This window comes from Rhipicephalus microplus, chromosome 3 (assembly GCF_043290135.1).
Source record: "Rhipicephalus microplus isolate Deutch F79 chromosome 3, USDA_Rmic, whole genome shotgun sequence".
NCBI classification, from domain to species: domain Eukaryota; kingdom Metazoa; phylum Arthropoda; class Arachnida; order Ixodida; family Ixodidae; genus Rhipicephalus; species Rhipicephalus microplus.
Genome location: NC_134702.1, coordinates 72,341,899 through 72,358,452, shown reverse-complemented (window position 1 = coordinate 72,358,452; position 16,554 = coordinate 72,341,899). Strand labels below are relative to the sequence as shown.

At 45.6% G+C, this 16,554-nt stretch overlaps 1 protein-coding gene across 1 annotated transcript in view; it reads left to right on the top strand.

The window, feature by feature from the left end:
* Positions 1 to 16,554, top strand: part of LOC119185295 (peptidyl-prolyl cis-trans isomerase FKBP8) — a 34,089-nt gene that overhangs the window by 10,529 nt on the left and 7,006 nt on the right. Inside the window, exons 6-10 of the mRNA XM_037434377.2 lie at positions 8,096 to 8,170; positions 11,985 to 12,015; positions 12,634 to 12,720; positions 14,709 to 14,798; positions 15,694 to 15,771. Coding sequence (XP_037290274.1) covers positions 8,096 to 8,170; positions 11,985 to 12,015; positions 12,634 to 12,720; positions 14,709 to 14,798; positions 15,694 to 15,771 — 361 coding nt within the window. The remainder of the gene's footprint in view (positions 1 to 8,095; positions 8,171 to 11,984; positions 12,016 to 12,633; positions 12,721 to 14,708; positions 14,799 to 15,693; positions 15,772 to 16,554) is intronic.

Below are 16,554 nucleotides of genomic sequence, written 5' to 3'. Positions count from 1 at the left end.
AGTGATTTTGCACTGTCCAAAACAGCACTTTGCTGAATTCAGTTGAAGAGTGGCTCTGCGAAAAACATCCAGAACGGCAGACAGACTTGTGAGATGGCTGTCGAACGTAGGGGAATAGACAATGACATCGTCTAGGTAACATAAACAGATGGACCACTTATATCCACGAAGCAGGGAGTCCATGATGCGTTCGAAAGTTGCCGGGGCAATGCAAAGTCCAAACGGCATGACCTTGAATTCGTAGAGACCATCAGGCATCACAAAGACAGTTTTTCGCGGTCCATGGGGTCTGGGGTCGACTGAAATTTGCCAATAACCGGACCGAAGGTCCATCGATGGAAAGTATTGCGCACTATGAAGGCAGTCGAGAGCGTCATCGATCCATGGCAAAGGGTAGACGTCTATGAGGTACTTTGTTTAAGTAGCGATAGTCAACACAAAAACGCCAGCTTCCATTCTTTTTTTTTTTTAACGAGCCCCGTTGTGGTGGTCTAGTGGCTAAGGTACTCGGCTGCTGACCCCCAGGTCACGGGATCGAATCCCGGCTGTGGGGGCTGCATTTCCGATGAAGGCGGAAGTGTTGTAGGCCCGTGTGCTCAGATTTGGGTGCACGTTAAAGAACCCCAGGTGGTCGAAATTTCCGAAGCCCTCCACTACCGCGTCTCTCATAATCATATGGTGGTTTTTGGACGTTAAACCCCACATATCATCATCATCGGCATCCTTTTTTTTTTTCATGAACACGATAAGGGAGGCCCACAGGCTAGACGACTGCTCTATAACGTCCTTAGTGATCATTTTGTCAATAATGCGCTGAATTACTTGGCATTCCTGATGAGATACGCTATATGTGAACCAAACGTGCAACAACCTCCTAAACTATCAGGGTATGAATCTTTCGTTTCTTCAACGTGCGAGGAACGCAGCAAGGTGGTTGTTTACATTCGCACAGATTTCACATATGTGCATCATGCAGTTCAACCGCATGATGACAATCAATATGTCTGCTTACGTGTTAAAAAGGAAAAAGTGTAATTCACACTCATTGGTGTCTACATATCACCATCCGGACGATTTGAACAAGACCGACTACGAGACATACTGACAACAACTACGGGCCCGTGGGTTATAACTGGAGGCTTCAACGCACATCACTTAATCTGGGGTAGTTCGACGATCAACGCTAAAGGAAGAAACCTCGTGTCATTCGCTTCCAAGCATGACCTATGTTTCTTAAATGATGGCAGTCCTACATACCTGCGGGGCCTTACGTACAGCAGTTGCCTCGATTTGACTCTGGTATCCAGAAACTTCCGGTCGCAAGTGCACTGGTTTTCAGACATCGAAACGCATGGGAGTGACCACATTCCAACTTATATGCGAATAAGGGGTCTTACTAACTCCTTTCCTAAGACCACAATACGAAAAATTGATTGGTCCAAGTTTCAGCGACTCATGGAAAATACATGCCGTGAAGACCCTGACCAGAACTTGGAGGATGTCATCAAAGAGGCAATGAGGGAAGCTTCCTGTCTCCTCCCGTTCACCGGCAAGTGTTCAGATTTCGACGTTGAACTGGAAAAACTGTGCGCGCTTCGCCGAAGGGCGGAAAGAAGATACAGGCGGACGAAAGCAATATGCGACTTGAGGCTGGCACGACGCATACAGAAAAAAGTCCAACGACGTTTAGACAAACTTGCACAGGAACGCTGGAAATCATTCTGCGAATCATTGGATCCCCGAAAGCCGTTGTCCCGCATCTGGAGCACTATTCGTGGCCTGCGCTCGGCTCCCCAACAAAGACATCCTTTCATGGCTTTAGCCCTACATTCAGGCCACACCCAACTTGAAGTGGCAAATGAGTTTTGTACGCGAATCGCCGGTGTGTCCGCCTTGTCTGCTGGCACCATTAGGAGTGTTATCCCTGAACCCCGCATCTACGAAATGGACAATCTTTTCACTATAGAAGAACTTGACGCATCTTTGGCGGCTTCCCGACGATCATCTTCACCAGGACCCGATGGCATCACCTACGCCGCTCTAGCCAACCTTCAACAGGAGGCAAGGGGACAGTTGTTAAGCTATTACAACCACTCATGGCTGGCGGGCAATGTTCCCCAGGATTGGAAGATAAGTAGACTTGTGCCACTACTCAAAGCAGGAAAGTCACCATTTGATTTGACATCATTTCGCCCTGTTGCCCTCGCAAGTTGCGTAGGAAAAGTCATGGAAAGGATGATACTTACACGCCTAGAATGGTACCTTGAGCGGTACAACGTATACCCAAACTGCATGACGGGTTTTCGGCGAGGTAGGTCATCTCTTGACAACGTGATTGATCTCACAACATTTATCCAGCAACAGAAGAGCCTCAAGCGCATACCACTGGCACTCTTCCTCGACGTCAAAGGGGCTTATGATAACGTAACACATAAAGCCATCCTAGACTCGTTGGAAGCTGTTGGAATCGGTGGTCGGATGTTCCAATGGATCCAGGATTATTTGACAAGAAGGTCCTTTTTTGTACAAACCTCAGATGGACCTACCACCAATTACTTTATCTCCCGTGGCGTCCCTCAGGGCGCCGTATTAAGTCCCACTTTATTTAACCTCGTGATGGTAGGACTTCGTGAAATTTTGCCAAGTACCATCCTCATATCCATATATGCTGACGATATTTGTCTATGGACTTCGGCTGTAACTCGTCTACAAGTACGTGCAAGAGTCCAGCAGGCTGCCACCTTGACATGCTCATATCTCCGCAAGCAAGGTCTTCCCGTCTCAACGGAGAAATGTGCATTGGTTGCGTTTACCCGCAGAGCCATGACACAATACCCCGTTACCATCAATGGACAAAATATTCCATACCAGAAGAACCATCGCTTCCTGGGTGTGATTATTGACAGGGACCTTTCGTGGAGTGCCCACTGCAATTACCTGAAGAGAAGGCTAACTTCCATTGTCCATATAATGCGGTTCCTCTGCGGAAAATCTTGGGGCGCATCGATAAGGTCAATGATGCAGCTATACAGAGCACTGTTTCTGGGATTTTTGCGCTACAGCTTGCCGTTACTGGCAAGTACGTGCAAGACGAACATCCGCACTCTCGAAAGTCTGCAAGGACAAGCACTACGCGTGTGCTTAGGATTGCCGCGATGCACCTCAACCTACGGGGCAATTATGATCGCAAGAGAGCATCCAATTCGAACATACATCACCACTGACAATTTGAGAGCCCACATAAGACACCACTGCCGAGTTCCTGGTCACCATGTTGCAGTGTTGCCACTTCAAAGACCACACGCGATCTTTTCAAAGATTATTTCTGCCCATAGAGAATGCCTCCCTTTTGGCTTCACTCCCGCAACAAGACCAGCGTCACCCCCGTGGTGCCTACAACAAGCACAGGTGTGCCTCACTATTCCGGGAATAACGAACAAGAGCTATCATTCAACAGTGGTCCTACGACAGGTGACATTGTCGCTACTCAACGAAAAATACGGCCAGAGGACCCACATTTACACCGATGGATCGGTCTCGGCTGACAGCTCCACAGGTGCTGTTGTCATCCCGGCGTACCAGGTCACTATAAAGCTCAAACTGTCGCATAGGACAACATCCACAGCAGCGGAGCTTGCCGCCTTACGTGCTGCTATACTTTATATCGCGGAAGCCCGACCTCAAAAATGGGCTGTGTTCTGCGACTCCGAGGCATCCCTTTAGAGCTTGAAATCAGCTTTACGACAGAGGGAGCATCAACAACTAGTGAATGAAATAAGAGAAGTGATTCACGAAGGTTTATTGAAAGGACATGACTTGGTGTTCCAGTGGTTACCGGGACATTGTGGTATTGTCGGTAATGACCTTGCTGATAATGCTGCCCGATCCGCCCACGCGGACGCCCAGACAACCCCAATTCCATTGTCGAGAACCGACGCTGCAAGGGGCCTTCACTCGTTCGCTAACACCATGTCGGAAACTTGGCTGAGTGACCCCAGTGTCAGGAACCGCCGCCTACACAAATTGGACCCATCGAGAAAGCTTCAAGTTCCATCGGACCTCTCCCGCCAGGATGCAACTTGACTGTGCCGCCTGTGGTTAGGAGTAGCTTTTACAAAGGCGTACTCCTTTCGCATAGGAATGGCGGATAGCTCCCGATGTGAATCGTGCGACACTGACGAGACAATAGAACATCTACTGTGTTCATGTGAACGTTTTGCGAGCGAACGCAATCTGCTACGCGAAACGTTGGAGACACTAGACAGTAGACCTTTTTCCGAAGAGAAGATACTTGGCTCATGGCTCTACGCGTCGCTGGCCAGCAAAGCGACGCGGGCACTGCCAAGTTTTCTGAAGACGACCGGACTACGCGACCGCTTATAAGCGTGCAATGGACAAGGTCCCACCAACATACACGTTGCCCTTCACTTCTCTCTCTCTTCTACTTTAATCCCCTCACCCCTTCCCCCAGTGCAGGGTAGCAAACCGGACGTGCGTCTGGTTGACCTCCCTGCCTTTCATTTCTTCCCTTCCTCCTCCTCCTCCTCCTATATGGACGCCGGCGTATAGGAGTGGCGTCACCAGTGTTGATCCGGTGAGTAATGACAAATGTTTGACCGAGAGGGCGGTCGTCGAAGTAAAATATGTCGCAATAGGACGCAAGCAAATGATGGAGATCTGTAGCTTGCGCCGGGATTAAATCGCCATCGTGATCATTTTCGCGATGGCATCAGGAGGCAGAGTAGAACTAGCATCAATACATGGTGACGAAACATCGGTGTCCAAAGCGACAATCTTGGTGTCCTAGGCGATAATCATGCAATTGTCTAGCGAAGAGATGGTGGCCAATGACTTGCCTTGAGGAATCACTTGAGTTGAGACTTGCATTGAGAAGTGGATTGACCACTGTATTTTCGACCACAGAAGCAACCGTGGGAGCAAGGGCGATGTCTTGCGTCATCAGTACGTCGACAAAAGGAGACACGAGGTAGTCACCATCGGGCATATCACATGAACAAGACAAAACGACATAGGTAGCAGCTTGCTGTGGTAAGCGGGTGTGATGGTAAGAGCACAAGCGGGGAGGCAGGTCCGCTGGAAAATCGGCAAGCTGCGGCAACTCAAGCTGAAGACCACCTGTTGCACAATCAGTCAGTGCCAAGTGACTGGAGAAAAAATCCAAGCGAAGGATTAGGTCGTGGGGACACTGGTCAATGACGGCGAATTGAACAGAGTTAGAATAACTGGCTATACAAATACAAGCAGTGCACTCTACGTGAACGACAGCAGTTCCTCCATCGGCGACTTGGAGTGTGCGGGAAGCGGCAGGTGGGAGGACTTTAGCAGGCGGCAGCGAAGGTTTGCGCTAATTACTGAAACGTGTGCTTCTGTGTCAATAAGTGCCGAAATAGGTACGACGTCAATGTCCATTAAACTTTGTCTCGTCAAAAGCGTCAAAAGAGGATTTTCGGAGGAAGTCGACAATGCAGCGTCACCTCCGGGCGCTGCACTGTTTAGTTTTCTGGGTAGGAAGGAGCAGGGTTGAACGGGGAGGACGGCCGGTGAGTCTGTGGTCAACGAGACGACTGGCGATGACATGGAGGAGAGCGTGACTGATGACTACTGGGCGACGGGCAGTGGCTGTAGAGCCTTGTGCATACGTTGGGGGAAGAAAACTAGGTCGGCGGAGAAAAGCGGGTGTCACCCTGTCGGCGGTATAGGGCAGACGATGTCCGAGGTGGCAAGGACTAGCAGGCATTGCAATAACGGACTACATAGCCGATACGATGGCAGTGGAAACAAATCGGCCGGTTGTCGGCAGTCCTCCAAGCTTCAGGGTCGCGAGAGCAGGCGGCAGGAAAGCACTGCTCGGGACAGGACGAGTCTGGACACCATGAGGTTGGCTGTGGACTGGTCATAGCACACACCGAGTGGATGCCGATGTTGGCGTGTTCCTGACACAACGATGGCCTGAATCATGGGAGCAGTAACTGGTGTCGTATCAGCTTTACCGGTGTAAGCTGGAGCAGGAGCAATGGCTTCAATTTCACTACTTACAATTTTAGTCTCCTGGTCTGGTGAAACAGGTGCTGGTGATTGCGTTCTCGCGTGATCTTTGCACGAGGACATTGCAGTCATGTTGGGAAGCCGGGCAAAGGCGCCGTTGATGCTTGCTCACAGCGCCTGCACTCCTTTATAATGGCGTCCACGGTTGAGTAATTCTGACATATTAAGAGATTGAAGGCATTGTCGGCAATCCCTTTAAGAATATGTCCAACTTTGTTGGCCTCCGACATCTCGGCATTGACTTTCCGACTAAAAGAAATCACATCTTTGATGTACGAGATGTACGATTCTGTGGACGTTTGCACCCGAGACGGGAGCATTTTGTTTGCAGCCATCTTTTGTCCAGCAAGCTTCCCGAACAAGGCCAACATTTTCTGCCTGCACATTTCCCAGCTCCCAAGTTCTGCTTCATGATTTTCATACCACACTTTGGCGGTTCCCTTAAGGTAGAACAACAGGTTCGCCAGCATAAGAGTCGGACTCCGTCGGTATCGAGTACTCGCACGTTCATACTCTGCCAGCCAATCCTCAACGTCCACTTCATCTGGATCGCCGGAACCGCTAAACGTGCCAGGATCCCATGGGGGTTCAAGCACGAAGGTGGTAGTCGCTGGAGCAGATGTAGTCGCCGCATCATCTCCTGCCACAGGAGCACGGGGGGGGGGGGGGGGGGGGGTAGATGCAGACGCCGTATTTTCCATCATAGTTGCAGAGTTACCCCTCAAATGACGGCCGCTGCGAAGTTCGGTTGCGAGGTGATTACCCAGCACATCCACGAAGTGTGACGGAGGCGAGATCGAGGTTTATTCAAACAGCTGGTCGTCAGCCAGACAATATGGCAGATAAGTACCACGCGCCAGCTCTACATTTTCTCGTTGTCTTCATCTTAGGCGACCACTACCCTGGTCCATGTCTATGTTGCACCGTAACAATATTAATATGCCGTCGTCACAATACCGTCGAACTTCGCCACAACGAACGCCGCTTCAACAAATTTCCGCTACAACAAAAAATTTATGCTTCCCCGTCAGCAGTTCATAGGAGTCAATGAATAAATATTGTCGCCACAACGAACTCTTTTTCTTCGATCGCCTCGCTTCAACGAAATTTAACAATGTAATTCCAGGCTCAGATAATTATTGCTATACAATAAACTCAATCTTTAACATTTTGATGCATTTTCAGAGCCTGAAAATGCGTCAACGAAGTGTAAAACACGTGTTGACCCCACCAGAAACCGCTGCTGTATCGCCGTTATTCAGCAAGCATGGGTGCCGCCATTGCTCGATAGCGATAGCAGTGAGACTGCCCTGTTGTTTTGCCACTGACTTGCTTTTGAGCTGCAGACGACCGAAGCTGAAGCTCAGTCGCTCAGTTCATGGTTTCCTTCTCGCAGCTGCTTGGTGCAACCGCGGCACGATGCCTTTTCCGATTTTGAAGCTTACTATTACGTTCCCGCTTGGCCAGTGTGGTAACTAATCAGAGCAGCTGTTTGTCTGCATTATCAACAAAATCAGCTAGCCGCGAGTGATGGATGATAACCATGGCATAGAATAATGCAAAAGTCGTCGCTCCACGATACCCTGCCGCCATCTCGGCTTTCTGTGATACTTTTGACGGCGGACAGCTGCTGGTCTTAACGTGTTAATGCAACGGTTTGGTTCATTCACAACAGCGGTTTTAGGCGTTGTTTCAGCGTGCTTTTAACTATGGCCTCGCTATGCATGGGTGAGAATAGTGTCGTGATGCTGTTGGGAAAGAATAGGAAGCATCGGACATTTTTTGAATGTTGAGAATAAACGTTCCTTTGTTTGGTTGCTCAGATCAGCTATATTTTCTTTGATTTCACTACAACGAAATTCTCGCATCAACAAAATTTTTTCCGCGCCCCGTTAGTTGGGCTGTAGCCGAGTTAGACTGTAGTTCCTCTCTGCATTCTGTGTGTTGTATAAGCTACTCTTGAACCTGGCGTCGTCATTTCATATCTTCCAAGTTTTTACTGATGTGACCCTTCTTCGGTTGTTTGCAGTGATGCGAAACGCGAGAGGGGAAACTTTTGGTACAGCCGTGGCGACTACTCTAATGCAGCACACTGCTATAGGAGGTGAGAGAACCGTTATTTGAGTGTTTCTTGGTAAGTTGTGTGGCGGTGTATTATAAGATTCTAAGTTGAGAAGACTGCACAATTGCTGTAATAGAAAGATTCCTGATCAGTCTTTCCCAGCTACATTGCTGATGCATCTACAAAAAGAGCTTTCACTGCATTGTTCAATGGCTGTAGCAGTGCACTGGCTACTATTTGGCTGTTTCTTTTGTCTGCTAACAAAACTGGTCCATCGTGGAATCCCAAGCAAGCATTGTCCCTACGATGAAAGATAATTCCAAAAGATTTGGAGTGGGGAGGGGGGCTTGCTCGATCAGGGATCAAAATTCGGGATGCTGGCGCAAAAAGGGCTGAGAATAAAATTGGCACACCCGTGCTTCTAATTAAATGCTTTATTGAATACACATATATTCACTGCTTTTATTCATCCTCGTTAGGCAAATAAAAACAGTGAATAAAACAGTGCCAATGGCAAGAGGGCAGAAGAGTGCACGTATTTGAAATTTTTCAAAGAAGGGAAAGGGGCACTTGCTCGGGATTTTACGGTAGCTTCTGAGGGTGGCGCATTCATTCGTGTAAACAGTCAAGTTAGGCTGTACCTAGTACAGCCTACTTTTATGAACTTGAGCTTGTCAAGGGTGAATGAGATTGATGAAAACGACCCATCTACATACCGTATTTACACGCATAATAGGCACACTCGCATAATAGGCACACAACCTGTTTGGTCGCATGAAATCATTCTTTTAATATTTTTTGCATAATATTTGCATCTCCAGCTTGGCCATAATCACTGTATTTCAACAGTTGCCAATCGACGTCTTGTTGCATTAACTGAAGCAAGGAAGAAAAAACAAGAAGTGACCACGGCAGTGCTGGACCAGCTTTGCGGGCTCACCGAGTGAGGAAAAAGGGCAGTTGCCAGGGCACCGGAGTAGCCTTTGCAACGACGCGCGAATGCAGCTCCGGCCGCTAGCCGGCCGCGCGCACTCCGTATGTAACGGGCGATTGCATCCTTGTCAAGTGTGCATTGAGTTTTTTGTCGAAAAAAAAAAAACATTACCGCGTTTGCTACCTTGTCCACAAATTCATTAGCTTTTCCACTTTTCTACGCAACTTTCGCGTTTGGTATGCCACTAAGCGAAATTGCACAAGCTCCGCAGACTTTTGTCGCTGTTGATTTTCTGGGCACGAACATAAAAAAATAGCATCACGCTCGCTGGTATTGAAGCAGTGCTTCAGTGCGATCTTTCCGACGCCCAATCTTCACGTTATGCAAACTTCCCGTGACAACATGCCAAACTGTAGGCTAGGCCTAACCACTCTTCATGCATTTCGGTGACGGTAGCAGGTGATCATATTGCAATTTAGGACGGGGCCAAGGTAACTCTTTCGGTGGCTCTACTTGAAAAGGGGGCTTGGATAGTGCTTGTAACACTCGAATGGCGTTTCGCAATTCGATTGCAATGTCTTGGATATGAGGTGCGAGCCCGTGAAATCGGTAAAATCGGATCCGTTAAGTGCCCAAATGATCTATGTGGGCTGAAACGTAATCAGCAAATTGCCGCAATGCATGGTGCTTTCTTTGTGTAACCTTTTTTTTTTCTGTTCCTTTCGTTGGCAACGCAGGTCTTCCGATTTTCAGAAATTCGAATGCATCACCTGCCTTGATTGATTCTCGGACATAGGACACTGCATGTTGAACACGTTTTCCGCTACTGCAGCTTTTGGAAAAGTTGGTTAGGCTGTAATCGCGGTTATTCGTGACTTCGGCGGCGTATGCGTTATCAGCGGTCTGTGCTGTAGTTGGAAATAAAATGTTAGGAAATTTTACCCCTCGTAATTGGCACACCCCGAGCTTGGAGCAGGATTTTCTGGAAAAAACGTGCATCTATTATGCGAGTAAATACGGTACTTAGTGGCACATATGTTTACATTTAGAAGAATGAGTACCCAAATATAATGCAAACCCAAGTTATGAGAAGGCGAAACGCAGTGTGCTCTCATTTTTTTACAATTGGAAAAAAATTATCAATACCTACGAGGGAAGGATTTCTACACTTATTGTCACCCTTGGACAGCTTTTTATTGCTATGGGCACATCCGTCCTGCACACTGAATTCGATGTCCCGCATTTTCTGGACCAGTAATATGCAGCCACTTTATTGGAGACGGTTAGCATGCCTACAGCACTGTTATTTTCATTCACCATGGTGGCCTATTGATCAGTTAAAACATTGCCCTTCTACGCTCGAGAATGGATTCTCAATTCCTGGCCACTGCGGCTGATTTATGATGACGGCAGAATGCAAAAAAAATGTATGTGTACAGTTAAACCCCTTTATAAGAGGCATGTTCCGGGCAGCGATTCTGGTCTTTTATATGAAATGTCTCTTATAAGCAGGGTACCTCGTATGCATTTTCCTATCCCCCGTATTTTACTGTAGGCATACTGGTGTCTCTAATAAAGGGGTTCGACTGTACTTACTAGGCTTGTGCAAATATTTGAGCACTTCGAATGTTCGAACGAATACCAACGTACTAGAATTCACTTCGAGGCAAATTTAAGTCGCAGGAAATTTCGAATTATTCAAAATAAACTAATAGGTGTGTGTATGTAAACACCGCTGTGAAACCATCTCTATGCGGGGAGTGTTGTACCGTGATTACACAATTCCAGGAAAGAAATTGCACTGACGTTAAATGAACATATTACCCCCTCATCAATTCTTCCTTTTCTAAGTTTAGAAGCTTGCTATGCAAGCTTATATGCTCTAAGTATAGTAAACTTTGTAAATTAATATATTTTACACGTTATCACTTGCATTCTACCAAAGCCGAATCCAGCTACCATTCAAAGTTGTTTCCACTTTTTTTAAAGCAAGATGAGTGACACTTGAACGTGCTTTGTTTTGATTTAGAAAATATTGTGTAAATTAGTTGGGTAATAACTAATATACACATTTTTTATATATAATATGTGATATGCACTATTTAAATTCGATTCCAAATTATTTGAACCAAATCACTATTTGCTTTGAACCTACAATTATCTGTTCACACAAGGCTAGTACTTAATTTTTATGTGCATGTTGAAGAAAGTCTCATAATCATACAGAATCCCTTACAATAATACCTGTAGTGACATTATGATCACAGCCCAGAGAAATTTTTTGATAGGTTGAGAAATTCTAATAAGCGAAGTCAAATTTGTGGCAATCTGTCGTATTTAGGCTCAAGAATTTGAGTTAAGGGCATGTCAGTGATAGTCCTAGTGATGAAACGACAGCGATGAAACGTTTGAAAATATTTGGTTCGTGCTGTTCCGATTCCTCCAAACATACACTGGTTCATCCAGCCAAGGTTTTGACAGAAACCAGCCTGGTTTCATAATCATACAGAATCCCTTACAATAATACCTGTAGTGACATTATGATCACAGCCCAGAGAAATTTTTTGATAGGTTGAGAAATTCTAATAAGCGAAGTCAAATTTGTGGCGATCTGTCGTATTTAGGCTCAAGAATTTGAGTTAAGGGCATGTCAGTGATAGTCCTAGTGATGAAATGACAGCGATGAAACGTTTGAAAATATTTGGTTCGTGCTGTTCCGATTCCTCCAAACATACACTGGTTCATCCAGCCAAGGTTTTGACAGAAACCAGCCTGGTCAGTAGGATCTCGATAAAAGCTAAAAAAGAACATCTGGACGCTGTTCCTCTTTTATTTTTTATCGCATACAACTTCATGCTGTACTTGGCGGTGTGTTTGTGTTATTTCTTTGATCTCTTTCTTTAACTCTTCTTTTCATTGCAGGGCATTGGATTTTCTTGACGACATGGGTCTGGTAAGGCAGAGTTTGGCTAACTTGCTGGAGTGATAATTGGTCGCCATACGTGATTAGTACTCGTGCTATTGTGCATGGCACAGATAGTTTTTATACAAGTTAAGGCATACAGCCTGTATCAGTGAAATAAAATAAATGCGAATGGGAGAAAGGTAAATTGAGACTGTGTAGCTCTCGTGCAGTAGCAGTGAGAAACGTTTTGATAGTGGGCATAAACAAGTCAAGTCGGTTGTGCTAAATTGTGTCACCAGAAATACTCATACCAGTAGCTTTGTCAAGTGCTCTCAAACATGGTCGTGGATTTGAAAGGTGGTGCAAGTTACAGGATAAAAAGTATAGAGTGTTCACATTTCTGTGCAAGGTTCAAGAAACCAAGTTTTTGTTTCACATATGTATGGTGCATGACTGGCTTAAACAACCAGTAAACACAAGACGAAAACACGTGCACTGCAAGTGCATTTGCTGTGAACAGGGTTCTGGGGAGCTCATGAAGTAGCAGTAAAACAGCTGAAACGTTTTATACGGCTGCTATTCCCGATTGGTTTGCACTTCTCCTGTAAGCACTACGGCACTGCAAATTTACTATTCATTCATCGACACTGATATTGATTCTTGCAGAACCTCTCAGAGTCACCCGCCGACCTCCAGTTGCTGCTGGATACACGGTTAAAAGTCTACAATAACCTAACAGCAACACAGATGAAGGTGTGGTAGACTTATTCCATGATTTAGTTATTCTTTATTGCTATACTGCTCTATTTACTTTTGATTTACATTTGTGCTACTGTATCAACTGTTCTCTTGTTAACTTTTATAAATTTTAATAGTGGGTATCACTGGATCTGTTAAGCACCAGCCACGGCCGTGAGTGGTGAGAGAGAGAGTATGAATGAAGGAAAGTCATGGAGGTTGATCAGACATCGTCTAATTTATGACCCTGCACATGAAGATAAGACAGGGGGAGTAAAATAGAGGGCTCTAGAGAGCATAGATCTTGACGATGCACAAATGCATACAGTCGAACCCCGCTACAACGAACGCTGCTTCAACGAAATTTCCGCTACAGCGAAAAATTCACGATTCCCTGTCAGCAGTTCATAGCAGTCAATGCATAAATATTGTCGCCACAACAAACACCTTTTTATCTGCCGTCCCGCTTCAGCGAAATTTCATGATGCAATGCCAGGTTCATATATTTATTGCTATACAGGAAAGCCAATGCGCCCCGCCGCGGTGGTCTAGTGGCTAAGGTACTCGGCTGCTGACTTGCAGGGTGCGGGTTCGAATCCCGGCTGCGGCGGCTGCATTTCCGATGGAGGCGGAAATGTTGTAGGCCCGTGTGCTCAGATTTGGGTGCACGTTAAAGAACCCCAGGTGGTCTAAATTTCCGGAGCCCTCCACTACGGCGTCTCTCATAATCATATAGTGGTTTTGGGACGTTAAACCCCACATATCAATCAAGGAAAGCCAATGCATAACATTTTGATGCACAACCTGAAAATAAGTCGACGAAGTCTAAAACACGCGTTCGCGTCACCAGAAACCGCCGCTATTCAGCAAGCATGGGCGCCGCCATTGCTCGATAGCGATGCAATGAGACTGCCCTGCCAGGCCCTGCTTTTGCCACTGGCTTGCTTTCGAGCTGCCGATGATCCGAAGCTGAAGCACAGTCGCTCAGTTCATGGTTTCCTTCACGCAGCTGCCATGGTCGCTGGGTGCAACCACGGAGCGATGTTTTTTCCAATTTCAATGCTTATCATTTTATTCGCGCTTGGTCAGTGTGATATACCTAATCAGAGCAGCTGTTCATCCGTATTATCAACCAAATCAGCTAGCCCCGAGTGATGGATGATGAGAATGGCGTGGAATAAGGCAAAAGTCACCGCTCCACGATGCCATGGCTCCATCTCAGCATTGTCGGATACACTTTCACGGTGGACGGTTTGGTGTTAACGTTTTAATGCAACTGTTTAGTACGTTCACGAAAGCAGTTGTAGGCGTTGTTTCAGCATGGTTTTCACCATGGCCTCACTATGCATGACTGTAAATCGCACCGTGGAGTGCTGCTGGGAAAGAATAGAAAGCAGCGGACACTTTTTTAATCTTAAAAATAAACATTTCTTTGTTTTGCTAGCTCAGATCAGCTATATTTTTTCAATTCCACTACAACAAAGTTCTCGCTTCAACGAAACATTTTCTGTGCCACGTGAGTTTCGTTGTAGCGGGGTTTGACTGTAACAGTGCAGCATGGGTATAATTAGGCACTTGAATGAGTCATCATTCTTTTATTGCAAAAGGGCTAGCGTGACTTTCTTTCTTCTCCCCTTGCGGCAAAACAAATTTGTATAACTCTGTGTTAAGCAAACTTCTGTGAAAACAGTGTGAAAAGTGTTACATTTTAGTTTTATAACCACTTTGCACGAAGCAGTTTCTAATTGAATAGTCTCAGTTTGTTTTTCTTCGAAGAGCTGATAAAGGAAGGCTCGCATTTGAGCTATTAAAAAAAAGATAGTTTATGTCTTTGACAAATCAATAACTTAACAAAAAGGAGTTGCATCATCAAAATATTGAATCAAAATGTGTGTTGGAAATGAAATAGCTTATGACAGACTTTTTTGTATTTATCTACTCATTTTATGCTGTGTGCTCTTTTAACAATTGTTACATTCATTGTATACTTCTGTTCTGACCAGATGAAGGCCTATGACGCAGCGCTTAAGTCGGTGGACTTCGTTCTGAAAGTTCAGCCCAACAATGTCAAGGCATTGTACCGGAAGGGAAAGGTCCGTGCTACTGTGTGTTTAAGACATTCTTCCAACACTGTTGTTGTTGCTGGTATTTAGGACAGTGTTCCAATGTAATTTAAAAGTTTTGATGCGACCCAAGCTTCCCTACCCAGTTAGTCCACATACTGAAGTTAGGCTGGGGGGATCTGTAATATTTAAGCCTTAGCATTTCGTTACAAATTCAAAGTAAAGCAAAAGTTTACGAAAAAGGATATAGGTTACCGTTCAAAAACTTCTTTCAAGGTTTCCCGTCCTCTTGCATCACCTTTTGCATGGAGAGATGAAATGCTATATGACTCGGAATGAATTAAACGATACAGTAACCATACCTGTAAGTTCAGATAGAGGAAATGACCAAAATTGAGCGAAGTTGAGGTGTAACAAAAAAAAATGAAAGAAGGAAGGCTGATCCTTCTTTTTAGAAATCTGTATAGCGCAAAAGTAGAGCATGTGTTCACAGAGGTAGTTGAGCATTTATTGTGCATTGTTTCAGCAGAAGGACGGGCGAAGGAATGAATACTATAGCAACAGAGTGCAAGTGGAAATTTTAGGGCTTGTTTTCTTTGTTAGACATGATACTGATGAGAACTCAGTGACAATGATATCAAGGTAAATATAGGGGATGTTCTTATGGATAATTGTAATATAAATGTAAAAAAAAAAGTGGACTGAGCCTGTGACCTGCAAATGATGCTTCCGATGCTCTACCCTAAGCTTTGTAGACTATATGTGTGCGTCTCTCTGAACAGGCAGAAGAAGAGTGTTGCACTCTTGCTCGAACAATCGAGAAACTTTTTATCGCATTCACTGTCTGCTAGTGCAGTAAACAACGAATTCTTCTTATTACATGGCCAAGGAATAGAGCATGAACACTTTCTTCGATTCTTTACAGATACTGGCTGACCAAGGCAATTATTCCGAAGCTGTTTCAGTTTTAAAGAAAGCCCTGAAGCTGGAGCCTGATACTAAGGTTTGTGTAACTTCCTCAGACTTCACAATTAACTTCGACAATTGACTACGCAGGTTATAATGAATGACTAGCTTGTTTAGAATGGAAAAAAAAGAGTACTGTTTCAAATTAAGAAGCAAATCGACTGTTAGTAATGCTTCGATTCAAACTTCCATACCCACTAGCATCGTCTGTTTTCTCTAAGCAGAAGCGAACATGCTCTGTAGCCTCAAAAATCTCACAGAGCATCGTCACGTGCACGGAAAGAGAGGCGAGTTCACTAAGGTGAAAAAAACCAACTATTGTAGGAAACCGATCTCAGTGAACTAAGGTGTGCAATGCATGAGTGGTATTGTAGGTAAACGCATAATAAAGGATCCAAAAACGACACTTTTTCACTCATTAAGCATTGTGTTTTCAGTGTGGGGCACGTTAAAGAGATCACCAAAGGGAGAAGCAATGTCTCTGTTCTCAGCAAGTTGTCCTTCACAATACCAAGAGCCTCGCGCTTACCACGAGACGACACTTTGTAAGCGGCAAAGCAAGCAGAAAGAAAACACGGGTGACGACGCTAGGATGTGTTTGAATAGGAGGGGTGGGTCCTGTTTCATTATTCACTCAAAATTTAGGGTGGCGCTGCATTCTTCTTCACCTGAAGCTCTGATCTGTTCCAAGGGTTTGAGGCGAGTGGCACTCTGGCGAGGGCACAGAGCTGTGATCTACTCGATGTTGGATCGCCTGTCGGATGCCCGATCGCTGGCGCATCGTTCTCGGCATTTGTTCGCTAGCTTCCTTCGTTCAGCC